This window comes from Neophocaena asiaeorientalis, unplaced genomic scaffold (genome assembly GCF_003031525.2).
Source record: "Neophocaena asiaeorientalis asiaeorientalis breed wild unplaced genomic scaffold, Neophocaena_asiaeorientalis_V1.1 scaffold134, whole genome shotgun sequence".
Lineage (NCBI taxonomy): Eukaryota > Metazoa > Chordata > Mammalia > Artiodactyla > Phocoenidae > Neophocaena > Neophocaena asiaeorientalis.
This window is the reverse complement of record NW_020185339.1, coordinates 17,421,710-17,435,917: the sequence shown is the minus strand read 5'-3', so window position 1 is coordinate 17,435,917 and position 14,208 is coordinate 17,421,710. Positions and strand designations below refer to the sequence as shown.

General features: G+C 43.1%; 1 protein-coding gene across 1 annotated transcript in view; it reads right to left on the bottom strand.

Moving 5' to 3' along the window:
* GNS (glucosamine (N-acetyl)-6-sulfatase) overlaps positions 1 to 14,208 on the bottom strand; it is a 52,033-nt gene that overhangs the window by 12,365 nt on the left and 25,460 nt on the right. The window contains exons 10-12 of the mRNA XM_024737064.1: positions 8,246 to 8,347; positions 2,382 to 2,489; positions 1,041 to 1,151 (exon numbers count right to left, since the gene is read on the bottom strand). Of these exons, the coding sequence (XP_024592832.1) occupies positions 1,041 to 1,151; positions 2,382 to 2,489; positions 8,246 to 8,347 (321 nt within the window). The remainder of the gene's footprint in view (positions 1 to 1,040; positions 1,152 to 2,381; positions 2,490 to 8,245; positions 8,348 to 14,208) is intronic.

Below are 14,208 nucleotides of genomic sequence, written 5' to 3'. Positions count from 1 at the left end.
TGAGTGAGAGCTGACATTTGAAGTTTATCTTTGCCTTACAATTGTGAAGATTCAAATGAGAACAGATACGAAAGTCCTCTAACCTGTGTTATAAAAATGTTAAGTTTTCCTATTTTAAAAAGCAGTTTTGGATAAATAACACCAATTGAGGAAAGATACAATATTATTTCTAAAACTAGACACGTCTAATATCACTATTTCCCCCTAATCTGTACTTTGTTCTCCAAACTGGAGTTAGTGATAGGCTAAGAAGATGTACTGTAGATAAATTTTGCCTATAAATTAGGCTTCAAGTAGCTGCCCCCGGACTATCACTTTTAAAGCAGAAGGAACCCAGTTTGAGGGAAGCTCTCTTGCTTGTTGTCCAAAGTGCTCAGAAGCTACAAATAAATAGTGAGCAAGTCAATTTCTGAGAAACACGATGAGCACCGGCTCCATATGGCAAGATGTGGGCTGCCAGATGGGGTAGGTGCGCACTCTCTGATAAACAGTAAGAAACCACACTGGACGGGACGGCAGGCAGTGTGATCCTTCAGATAATCCAGGCTGATCCCGGCTGGCTAAAAGCCACCTTCCTCCAAGGATGCTGCCTTTAACCTGCTAGTCTATTTGATCAGCACCGGACTACACTGTGGTAGTGACAGAAGGGTCTGAACCAAGCTGGTTGCCAAGAAACTTTCTAAAGAGAGGCCCTTTCATCTCCATAGAAGTTGAGGCATCTTACCTTCACCCCAAACTATCAGGGAAGCAAACAGACCAGGCATGTAGCATCCTAAAAAAGTGAACTCCGTGCATTTAAAGTGTACGTGTGGGTGACCGTGGGAGTGGAGAAAACCCCACCCAGCAAGGTGAGTTAGAGAGGTCAAGTATGGCCTTGTGCAATCCTATTTCCTTAACTGATGGAAACCCAAGGTCAAGTACAGATAAGAAACCCATCCTCCCCAGGAAGCATCCTTGGAATTGTTCTTCTGCCACGAAGTTCAGCCAACAAAGCCCTGGCAGTAGACACAAAGGGTAGGGGAGGCAGCAGGCCCTCTTACCTCCTGGTCATCAAACTCGCAATACTGTAAATTCCACATTTCTGACATGGTCCTCACACAGGCGTACGTGTTGTTATATGCATCTTCACACACACAGTCTGGGAAACATTGCTGTAGGGACATTTAAAAAGTTAACTGAAGGGCATTCTTCTATAGTAATGAATGCGACTTGCTTTACCACGGGGGCCCGGTTGGCTCAAGCCAGACATACAACTGGACAGAAGTGAGGAAACCTTTCACAGAGAAGTAAATCAAAAGTAGATATGAGGCTTTGTTCCTTACTGAGGGCTGACTGGATTAAGGAACATGGGGTGTGGCTGTTTTGTTTGTAGACTGTTTCCATCCCTGCCTGCTATTCTCCTGACAAGAATTAGCTGTGATGAACACCTGTAAAACGTATGGGTTGGTAAGGAGAAGAAATCAATACACGGATGAGTCAGTACTAAGGTACATTAGGATCTTTCACCCTAAAGGGTTGGAGAAAAAGGCTAAAATGAGCTTTGTGGGAAGATCTGTAAGTAAGTTGTTTATGAGTGCTCTTATCACCAAATAGGACTTAGCTCTTTTTTTTTTTCTTTTTTTGCAGTACCCGGGCCTCTCACTCTTGTGGCCTCTCCCACTGTGGACGTGCAGGCTCAGCGGCCATGGCTCACGGCTCAGCGGCCATGGCTCATGGGCCCAGCCACTCCGCGGCATGTGGGATCTTCCCGGACCGGGGCACGAACCTGTGTCCCCTGCATCGGCAGGCAGACTCTCAACCACTGCGCCACCAGGGAAGCCCTAGGACTTAGCTCTCATTCCGTCCTATCTTCCACACTATCTTTTGGTTGGTTCTTTACTATATTGTAACACTCTGGTGTTCGGCTTCCATTTGGAGTTGACTCTCCTATTTCCCATTCTCTAAAGAGGGGCTAATGTCACTGTTACCACCTGAACGACCAGCCTCGCTGCCACCAAATCAAGACACTTGCCATGGCATGGTTACAAGTGGAAACCCCGTGTCTCTCTGTTGGATGTCACTGATAACATCCCTAATGAAACATGGTACCGCGATTGGGAAGGGAGAAAAAAGAGGAGGGGGTACTGATAAGGTAAGAAGATAAGCAGATATATGAACTTGTTCCGAAAACTGGAAGAATTCGAAGTGCACCTTCTGACAACAGGTGGGAAGCATCATTTTTCAGGATTATTTTTACGTCTATCTCCTGATCTCCCAGAGTCAAGTAACAAAGTGACAGGAGGAGGACTCAGATGAAGAGTTTTAGCACTTGGCACATCTAAACCAATGCCATACTGTGCTGTCAGTGAGAAAGCTACTAAGCCAACTCGGGCTACACTCACGGACACTCCAGGACTCAGGGAAGGACACGTTGGGTCAGTGACGTTACGGCCTTCTCCTTGATATTCCACCAGGACATCCGATCGCCAAGTCAGATTACTAGCTCCTTTCTAGAAGGAAGAGCAAAAGTGGTTTCTGTGAGGCATGTAGACTGTGATAAAGATGTCATTCATTAATAATGTTATTCATTCTACTGCTACAGGGGACTTGGGAGTCGAAACAGATTGGACTGTTCGTTCAGTAACTGAAGGGAATGACTAAAACAGAGACATTTGAAGGCTACCGAGTATCATGTTTGGTATTTATAGAGTCCTCACAAGTGATGTGAATTGCTTTGAGCATTTAATAGTTATCTCCCAGGACTACTTCTGTGAAGCAGGTCAGGAGCTAAACAAGAATCAAAGTCACAGGGCAAGGTGCTGAAGGTTCAGAACAGAATAAACAATACTGTCTGCAAACCCTGTAAGAGCTCTTATAAGCTCATACTGAGAAATTCAACAGGGCTGGTGTGCTAAGGACTGTGTTAGGGTTGAAGTGCTTCCTGATGGTCAGAATGAAGACACCATACATATATAAACTCTACTTTTTGCTGCACATCAGTGGAGCAGAAGGAAAGAAGCAGCAGCATTTGCAATGGGAAGGTTTAAGACAGGTACACAGATGGTGAAAGGAGGAAGGATCTAGGAGTAAGAGGGAGTTTGGGATCAAGAGAACAACGTGAGCACAGGATGGAAGCAGAACACCTGGTGGTACGGGTTCCTGATATCCAGCTTTCAGACAAGGAAGCAGGTGGAGAGGCAGGCTGGTACCAAACAGAAAAAGGTCCTGATAGCAGGCTGCCCACTTGGTCTACAAAGAACAGCAGGTGATGGGAAGCTACGGGAAGGAGGGGTGGGGAAGGGGGTTTGAGCAGGGAAGTAACACAGTTAAGGCTGTGCTTTAGAAAAGTCAGCCCAGCAGCCGCAGAATCTGGAGATGGAGGGAAGACAGGCATGGGGAGGCCAGGTTAGAAGGGGCTCTTGAAATGGTCTACAGCCTTAGTAGTCAAAGTCTGGTTTGTGGTCTATCAGCAACACCTGGGGGCTTGTTAGAAATGCACCATCTTAGGCCCTACTTTAGCCTTAACGAGCCAGAGTCTGCATTTTAATAAAATCCTCTGGTGACTCATATGCACTGTGAAATTCGAGAAGCACTGCTCCAAAACAATGGCGCTCAAAATGTGCCCCCAGTAGGATCAGCGTCTGCTGGGAATGTGTTAGAAACACAAATTCTTAATTGCCCCTGGGGGTGGGGAGTAATCCGCGTTTGAACCAGCCCCACAGGCACTGCTGATGAATGCTAGTTTGAGCACCACTGTTCTAAGGACCCGAGTGGACCTGTTTAGCCTGGTGACCACAGTGGGGAATGGGTGATGGCCTGCACAAGGCCGTAGAAGAACGTACTTCCTAATCACTATTCTATGATGAAACCCGAATAGTCCTGTGCCGATGAAGGTCTCTGAAACCGTGCATCACAGGAGACTTCAGAGGCTGCCACTCCCCTGTAAGGAACCACTCTGCCAACCCCGAGCCACAGAAGCTGGGGGTCAAGGGAAAAGCTTATCTGTCAGATCTGAGTGGACCTCAAAACCCCACACTTAAATGTCAAAGTATGTAGGGGTTATAAAGAGTGCCTGGGAGGTCTAAAGCAGAGGTCTCTAACTGGGCTGCAAATTAAAACCACTGGGGGAGACTTGAAAATCCCAAGGGCCAGGTCACATCTTGGGCCAATTAATCAAGCTCACTGGGGCTGGGACCCAGGTGTTAGTATTCTAGTTTCCCAGGTGAGACCAATGTACCACCAAGTTTAAGACTGATGGTCAGGAGGGGTCATGGTCTGTGGCTTTATAGTCTCTGTTGCAACTATTCGATTCCGCTGTTGTAGCAGGAAAGTAGGCCAATCAATACATACATGGAGGAGCATGGCTGTGTTCTGATACACCTTCATTTACAAAAACTGGGGGTGGGCTCGACTTGGCCCACAGGGGTTTGCCAATCCCCTGGTCTATAGCAGCCCTATCCAGCAGAACTTTCTGACTGAAATGTTCTATAACTGTCGCCCAAAACAATGGCCACTGAGCAACTGAATTTTTCATTTTATTCTAGTTAAATTAAATAGTCTCACGTGGCTAGTAGCTGCCGTATTAGGGCAGAACTAGAGGTATAACAGCCAGGTGTACCCACGCAAAGATTTAATTATACAGCTTTATAACAAGATAAAAAGATACTGGTTCAGGGAGAGACAGATCTGTGGAACAGAAAAGACAGCTGAGTATTTACAGAGAAAAAAATGAAACTGGATCCCTGACTCCTACCACGCAAGAAAACCAATTCTAGATACATCAAGGACTTGAAGGTAGAGGCAGAACCACAAACCTTTCAGAAGAAAATTGGGGAGCATTGTTTTCTGACCTCAAGGTTCAGAAGCATTTTTATAAACAAGACACAAAGAACACTAACCATAAACTGAGATGATTTACACATTCAACTCCTGTGTTCTCATACCTTAATGTAGGGAAAAGACAACAAACAGCAAGAATATAATGGGCAAAAAGAGGCATTTCACAAGGGAAGAAACACAAAAGGCATAATGAAAGATGATTCACTGATCAAAAACCCAGTTTAAAAAAAATGGGTAAAGGATTTGAATAGACCTGTCTCCAAAGAAGACATACAAATATCCAATAAACATATGACAAGATATTCAACATGATTAGTCATTAGGGAAATGTAAATCAGAACCACAGTGAGTACCACTCACACCCACTAAGACATAATAGAAAGACTGGTAACAGCAAGTGCTGGCAAGGACGTGGAGAAACTGGAACCCTTTTACACTGCTGGTGGGAATATATAAAACGGTGCAATCACTTTAGAAACAAGCCTGGCAGTTCCTCAAAAGGTTAAACATAAAATCACCACGTGACCTAGCAATCCTACTCCTAGGGATACACTCAGGAGAATGGAAAACATTAGTTTGCCCCCAAATTTATACACAAATGTTCATAGCAGTATTATTCATTATAGTCAAAAACGGGAAACAACCCAAATGTCTGTCAACTGATGGGTGGATAAATAAATGTGACACATCCACACAGTGGAATATTATTCAGTAATAAAAAGAAAAGTACTGATACATGTTACAATGGGGATGACCCTTTTCAGCCAATCACAAGAGACCACATACTGTATGATTCTATTTCTAGAAAATGTCCACAGTAGACAAATCTATAGACAAAGTAGATTAGTGCCTGCCTGGTGCTGGGGGAGGGAGCAATGGGGGAGTGACTGCTAATGTATTTGGGGGTTTCTTTTTGGGGTGATGAAAGTGTTCTAAAATTAAGATTATGGTGTGGCTGTACAACTCTGAATAACTGTAAACTGTAAACTTCTGAATTGTATAGTAAGTGAATTAAACTGTAAAAAAAATGATTCACCTCATTAATAAAGAAATGCACAGTAGAACCAAATACAATTTTGATCTTTTTCACCCCCTAGATTGGCAAAAATTAAGTAGTCGGACAGTTTCATATAGAGCAAAGGGAATTCTCATAAGTTACTGGTGGGAATGTAAACTGATGATGATTTTGTACAATAACTTGGTAATATTTGTAGGAATGAACATGTGAGGATCCTGTAACCTTGGTGCATATACACATGCTCACTGGGAAACATGTATGAGAATGCTATAGAAGCAATGTTCCTAGAACAAAACTGGGAACACCACAAATGTACATTGACAAAAAAACATGATTAAGTAGTGATGCATTCCTTCTTACAATGGAATATTAGGCATCTGTGAACAATATGGATCAATTTGCAAACAATGATGAATTGAAAAAAGTCCTGATTACAACTGGTAGAGTATCACTTTTACAGTGCAAAACAAGACAGGTATTTTTCCCCCCAAGACAGGTATGTTGTTTAGGGACACATCCACGATAATTACTAAAAAATAAAAGCCAGAGATTAACCACCATAAAATTCAGAAAAGCACTCATTTGTATGGGCAGGTAAGGGGTGGAATGGGGAGGAGCCCATAGGAAGATGCATCAGTATGGGGAATATTTCAGTTCTTAAATGGGGTGATGGGTTCATGGGTATTTCTTGTGTTTCATAACTTATGTGAGTTATGGGTATTCTCTTGTATGAATCGTATATTACCTAATAATAAATTGTGATAGACTCAGACAAATCAATGAGGAAGAGTCATCTATAATGAGTATTGATCCTTCAAACTTCTCTATGCTTAAACATATTTACACACATACTTAATGAGAAAGACGCTGTTCTGAAACTTTTTCTCCCTATAGTATGTGGTGGGTATCTTTCCAACTCAATGTATACATACCTACATCATTTAGTGTTGGTTTAATAGTCTATTGTTTAATTGTGCCACAATCTGACCAATTCCCTACTGTATATTTAGGTTTTCAATATTCTTCTATTAATACATGTAGTTTTTTTTTTTTTTTTTTAAATTTATTTTTTTTTTTTTGGCTGCATTGGGCCTTTGTTGCTGCACGCGGGCTTTCTCTAGTTGCAGCGAGCGGGGGCCACTCCTAGTGGTGCATGGGCTTTTCACTGCGGTGGCTTCCCTTGTTGTGGAGCACGGGCTCTAGGTGCATGGGCTTCAGTAGTTGTGGCACGCGAGCTCAGTAGTTGTGGCATGCGGCCCAGTTGCTCTGCAGCATGCGGGATCTTCCCAGACCAGGGCTCAAACCCGTGTTGCCTGCACTGGCAGGCGGACTCTGAACCACTGCGCCACCAGGGAAGTCCCTACATGTAGTTTTTATACTTAGCTCTGGGCAGTGCTAGGCACTATGTACTCAAATATTTCCTTTTTTAAAATTTCTTTCTGGCTGCATTGGGTCTTCGTTGCTGCGCACGGGCTTTCTCTAGTTGCAGCAAGCAAGGGCTACTCTTCGTTGTGGTGCATGGGTTTCTCATTGCATTGGCTTCTCTTGCTGCAGAGCATGGGCTCTAGGCACATGGGCTCAGTAGTTGTGGCTCACGGGCTCTAGAGTGCAGGCTCAGTAGCTGTGGCGCATGGGCTTAGTTGCTCCGTGGCATGTGGGATCTTCCTGGACTAGGGCTTGAACCCGTGTCCCCTGCACTGGCAGGCGGGTTCTTAACCACTAAGCCACCAGGGAAGCCCCCTCAAATATTTCTTGAATGAATTTTGTTTTCTTAAAATAAATTCTCAGATGGGACTGCTTGACGTGTATTTTGCAGTGATGGGTCTTGTTAAATTAGCCTACTGATAGCTTATACTGATTACACTTCAATGAACAGAGTCTGAGTAGCTTTCATTTTCTCAAACTTCTGTAAATACAGGGTATTAATCTTTTTAATCTTTGCCAGTTCTACAGGTGATAGAGGCCTCCTTTAGTTAAGCATTTCTTTGATCAGCACTGAAGCAATTTTTTGGCTCTGACTTTGGCCATTTTTAATTCCTCTGGGAGTTGACTACTCACTTCTTTTGCCCATTTTTATACGGGGATATTAATCTTTGCTTTTAAGAACTCATCTATTAAAACTAATTACCCTTTTTCACGTATGTTGCAAATATTTTCCCAATTTGTCACCTGTTTTAATTTTATGATGGGGCTTTTGGGGGAGAAGGGAAAAAGGGAGGATATAGAACTCTGTTCATGTGTGTCCCGTCTTTTTTTAAGGAAACTCCTTCCCACTACAGATAAGAGAAAAAGTCTATCCTCTGCTCCCCTAATTTAACAGCTTTAAGATTTAAATTTTAAGTCTACTTATATAACCTGGAATTTATTTCAGAATCTTGGCTCAGGCCTGATTTAGGGCTTTATACTCACCAAAATGGGCAAGAAAGACATCCCATCCATCTGTGTCTTATTCAGATTGTAGCCAGCGATGTCCAAAATAGTAGGACCCAAGTCAATGTTGGCAACGAGCAGCTATGAGAAAGAGGAAGACACAGTCAATTGATCTAGAACACAGTTTGTCCCATTTTCCTTTTCTATCTATAATAGAGTTCTCTTCCCCGCAACCCACCTGTGAGATAAACAGCACTTACTATTATCTTTTGTACAACCCATACTTCCTATTGCATATATTTAAATATAACTATAATAATTTAAAATACAAAACATAAAGCCTTATAAAGTTTATAATACATGCTCCTGGGAAGTTAATGTTTATTCTACCCATACTGTTACCATTGATAAAAACATTTTTCAAGATTCCTTTAGGATTGCCTTGAGTCTGTTATGAACGATGAGGAAAATGTCGGGTTATTTTATACAAAGTGTTTTCCAACTTGATTATTCTTATTAGTTCACTAAACTTGACTTCAAATTGACTCCTGACGATTTTTAAAGGCTCAAAGGTTGAATGCTTGTCACCAATGAGGATGTTAGCCTTTTTAATAGTTTTTTGAAGTGACAACACTGGTAAGGAATGTTTGCAGTAGTTTTTGAAGACTGCAGGAAACTCATCCCAACAATGCATCAATAAGTTTCCTTAAAGAGCACAAAACTTGGATGTTTTTATTTTTTAAATTTATTTTCCTTTTTTCTTCCTTTCTTTCTTTTTTTTTTTTTTTTTGCAGTACACAGGCCTCTCACTGTTGTGGCCTCTCCCGTTGTGGAGCACAGTCTCCGGACGCGCAGGCTCGGCGGCCATGGCTCACGGTCCCAGCCGCTCCGCGGCATGTGGGATCTTCCCAGACCGGGGCACGAACCCGTGTCCCCTGCATCGGCAGGCGGACTCTCAACCACTGCGCCACCAGGGAAGCCATTATTCTCTTTTTAAAATAAATTTATTTTATTTATTTATTTTTGGCTGCGTTCGATCTTCGTTGCTACACATGGACTTTTCTCTAGTTGCGGAGGGGGCTACTCTTTGTTGCAATGCACAGGCTTCTCATTGTGGTGGCTTCTCTTGTTGCAGAGCATGGGCTCTAGGCGCACAGGCTTCAGTAATTGTGGCACAGGGGCTTCAGTAGTTATGGCTCACAGGCTGTAGAGCACAGGCTCAGTAGTTGTTGCACGTGGGCTTAGTTGCTCCGCGGCATGTGGGATCTTCCTGGACCAGGGCTTGAACCCGTGTCCCCTGCATTGGCAGGCGGATTCTTAACTACTGCACCACCAGGGAAGTCCCAAAACTTGGATATTTTTAAACAAAGGTTCTAGAAATTAAAGACACTGTCCAGCATTTATACCTTGCCATATCTCCTTGATTTATTGGACTATTTTTCTTCTGTATACAATACCGCTACCAGGCCTAAACCAGCATAGTCCAAAGTCCAGTAGGGACAGAACAGGAACCATACGTGTAATTTAAAATTGTCTAGTGACCACATTAAAGTAAAAAAAAAAAAAAAGAGGTGAAATTCACTGTAAATATTTAAATATTACTATTTCAACATGTAAGCAATACAAAAAAGTGATGAGATTTTACTTTAAAAATTTTTTTGAACCAAGTGTTTGAAATCTGGTATTTTACAATTATAACATCTCAATCTGGACTATCCCATATATGTTCTGGCTCAAGAACCACATGAACTTTTGTAGCAGAGAGTCTAGAAGTCACGTGGTCACAGGCTAGAAAAAGGCTTGGAGTGATGGAGACAATCCACGAGGGAAACGAAGGGAACTAGTGTTCACTGAGCACCTATTCTGGGCCAGTGCTTAATGCTTATTCTCATTTAATCCTCCCCACAGTCCTAGAAAGCAGTATTTTCCCCATTTTACAGATGAGGAAATGAAAGAGAAGTAACTGACACAAAGTCAGCAGCCTGTAACTGGAAAAGCTGTCGTTTACTGGAAATAAGTAACAGTCTTCAAAACTGTTGAGAGGGACTCCACTGGTGGTGCAGCGGTTAAGAATCCACCTGCCAATGTAGAGGACACGGGTTCAAGCCCCAGTCCGGGAAGATCCCACATGCAATGGAGCAACTAAGCCCGCGGGCCACAACTACTGAGAGCCCACGTGCCACAACTACTGAAGCCTGCTTGCCTAGAACCCATGCTCCGCAACAAAGAGAAGCCACCACAATGAGAAGCATGCACACCACAACGAAGACCCAATGCGGCCAAAAAAAAAAAAAAAAAACCCAAAAACTGTTGAGAAAACTCAGGTCATCTCAGGAGAAGCCAAATGGGGATTAGAAAAAAAATCTAATCCTATTACTTTTAATTTAAAAACAAAACCAAAGTACAGACATAAAAGGCAAGAAGCACTGTTCAGAGCACTGTTCAGTAGCAGCCAGGTTTCCTGGACGGCGCCTGGAGGGCAGAGTGATACACATATCCTGGCTCTGAACCAATCAGTGTAACTGCAGCTGTTGGAAATTACCCTTCAGTGGCAGGCAACTCACGGGGAAAGCAATCCATATGTTGCTGAGGATAAAAAACACAAAAACTATGTCTCTAGGGATTACACAAGACCCGGTGTTAGAGATACCTTTCCCGGTTCCAAGTACCCCAGGCAGACTCTCGAGCGGCTTAGAATACAGCAAACAAGAGTGAGTATGAATACGGAAGAGACCATAGCAGGAAAGGGGACAAGCAGAGACACCACCTCCAGAATCAGATAAAGGCAACAAGACTCCAAAATGTGACTGACAGATCTCCAGTGATGTCCAGAACATGAATGAAGTCAAGTCAGTCCCACAGGTATTATTAACATGTCCAAGGCACCAAAATAATAAAACCCAGAGATAAAACAGTGACTGCCAGTCTCAGCAGGAATTGCCTCGAGCCATCAGCAATGGGTGGGAGCGCCCTCTAGTGGCAGTTTGCTCTGTGGGGGGAGGGGAGGAGAAAGGTCTGCAAGATTCAGGACAAGTTAAGTCGCTAGTTCGGCACAAGTACCATAAACGCCACCACCAGGACTCTTTCTTCCCAGGTATCTACAATGATCACATCCTCCCTAAAAATGATGGACAAATTCTCTCCCTACTGGGTTTTGTTTGACTATGACGTAGAGTCTCAAAATTAGCATACAATGTCAGGAGATGGGAGACTTCTAGTAGATACCAAGTATGAGTGAAGAATTCAAGAGAGAATTATACCTCTCTCTGGTTTTTATACAGCCAAGGATTAGAATGGATACTATGAGCCCATCACCCTAATGACATCTAGAAACATTAGCATTTCAAGTTCCTAAAATGGTATTATTGCTTTTATCACTGACTATAAAGATCCATTTAAGGACTGGAACAGAAAACGCTCTGACAAGACCAAGTAAATTATTTCATGAATCACAGCCTCACAGTTTGTTTGGGAATGTTCTTAGGATTAAAGTATATATACATTTTGATCAAATATAAGGCCCTAAAAAGCTCTGTGGGGCATGAGATCGAGGGATATCATGCCTTGAACCTGCTTATTTTTTTAGCTCTGCAAGAAGGACAGTACTGCAGAATTACCCAAAAGAATAAGGGCTCCCAGGAGGGTACATCAGGTTTTCAAACAGACTTTTAAGCCCTGATGTTAAAGAATTCACGTAAGGCTTTCCAAAAAAAGACTCAAAGCACACCAGAGAGCACCCCAAATCCATCTATTGAAGAGATATGGAGATAAGTGTATATGTATAACTGATTCACTTTGTTATAAAGCAGAAACTAACACACCACTGGAAAGCAATTATACTCCAATAAAGATGTTTAAAAAAAAAAAAAAGAAAAGCACTGAAAGCAGAGAACTCTACACGTCTTGGGGCTGCTTCATCTGGATTTGCCCCTCATGCCCCACTTCCCTAACAAGGAGTAAGCCAGGGCGTCACCTAGTTACACTTGAGAATTTGCCCTTAGCATCCTCCCAGTTTCACATGGGGAAACCAAGGGTTAGTCTGTCCAAAGTCTTAAAGCCAATAAGTGGTCTTCCTGACTCCCAGTTCGGTTTTATTTCCCCTGGACCATGCTATGTCATTTCCATTTTCGTACTAACCTTTTCCTTTCTTAAAGCCCGTTTGAAGAAATTCTACCACCAAATCTAAAGCTAGATTAATTTATAGCCAGAGGAGGAGACCTCAGCAGCCGATGTTTGGCATCCACCCATACCACCTGCCCCTGGCTCACCCCAATAGCCAACACAAAGCCAGATCCACTGGTCAAACGTGTCCTATTTTGGCTACTGGGCTGTTGCCAGCACAGCTCATTATGCTCAACTCACCACCCTGTGGCCCTCACACAGAACCTGCACCAAGAAAAGTCTGCTGCCAGCACACGATGAATCACCCAGCACCTCTGACACACTGTGTTAGATGGAAGCAGGGCACTTCATACCTCTCAAACCACAGAGTGTCAAACACCATGGTTGTTTGTTGTTTTTTTTTTTTTTGGCCACGCCGCTGTGGGATCTTAGTTCCCCAACTAGGGATTGAACCCAGGCCCTCAGCAGTGAGAGTGCAGAGTCCTAACCACTGGACCGCCAGGGAATTCCAAAAAAAACCATGGATTTTGAGAATAGACGGTTAATTTTCAGACCTGGTTTTGCCACTTACTGTGTGACCTTGGTAATATATCCATTCACACAACTTGGATGTCCCCCACTGTATGTTAAGGGCTGGGTATTCTTTTTTTTTTTTTAAATTACAGTTGATTTACAATGTGTTCATTTCTGCTGTAGAGCAAAGTGATTCAGTTATACACATACAGAGATACATTCTTTTTTTTAAATATGCTTTTCCATTATGGTTTATCATAGGATATTGAGTATAGTTCCCTAGGCTATATAATAGGACCTTTAAAAAATTTTTTTATTTTATATTGGAGCATAGTTGATTAACAATGTTGTGTTAGTTTCAGGTGTACAGCAAAGTGATTCAGTTATATGTGTATCTATTCTTTTTCAAATTCTTTTCCCATTTAGGTTATTACAGAATACTGAGCAGAGTCCCCTGTGCTATACAGTAAAAGGAACTTCTTGTTTATCCATTGTATATATAATAGCTTAAATGTGCTAACTCCAAACTCCCACTAAAAGCTGGGTATTCTAAGTTCAGGTAATACCTCTCAACTAGGGACTCCTAGAGTTAAAAAGACAAACTCAGTTGGGTGTGGTAAGTGTGAGGCCAGCTGGGAAAGGCACCCACTCCATGTGGGGCAGGGGTCTACAGTGACGTTCATTTAGGGGAGCCCTAAACCGAAGCCCCGAAGGACAATGAACTTAGCCAGGGGAAAGGGGCATGAGGTGGGCATTCACACAGAAGGTGCAGCCAGCTGTACAAAGGCAAGGAGGTGAGAGAGATGATCCAAGTAGGAAGTAAAGGTAGTTCAGGACAACTGCCACCTTCTGTCCCTTGAACAGGCCAAGCTCATTCTCCTATCTGTGCCCTTCACATGCACTGTTCTGCCGCTCAGGATACCCTCCCACAGATCTTTGCACGACTCAATCCTTCTTGACACCCGGGTCTCTGCCTAAATGCCTCAGACTTTCACCGACAACTGAAGCTCAGGTATCTGGCTCCCCCTGGCACAGGGAGTTAAGAACTGATCTTCTCTGACTGCTCTTGCTGTGGCTCCAAGGCTCCTGGTATACTGCGCTGGCACAGGAAGATACTGAAGAAATACTGTTGTCTGAGCTGTAGAGTAATGGTTGAGTGTACGGACTCTGGTTAAGTGTATAGCAGCCAGACTGCCCGAGTTCAAGTGCAGGGCTCTGATATTCTTTGGCTACATCATCTTGGGTAAATCGCTGAACTTGTAAACCTGTTTCCTCATCTGTAAAATGGGGATAACAGCATTCATATCTCATAAGGCTGTGAAGGTTAACTGAGTTGATACAGGTAATACACTTGGAACAGCACCTGT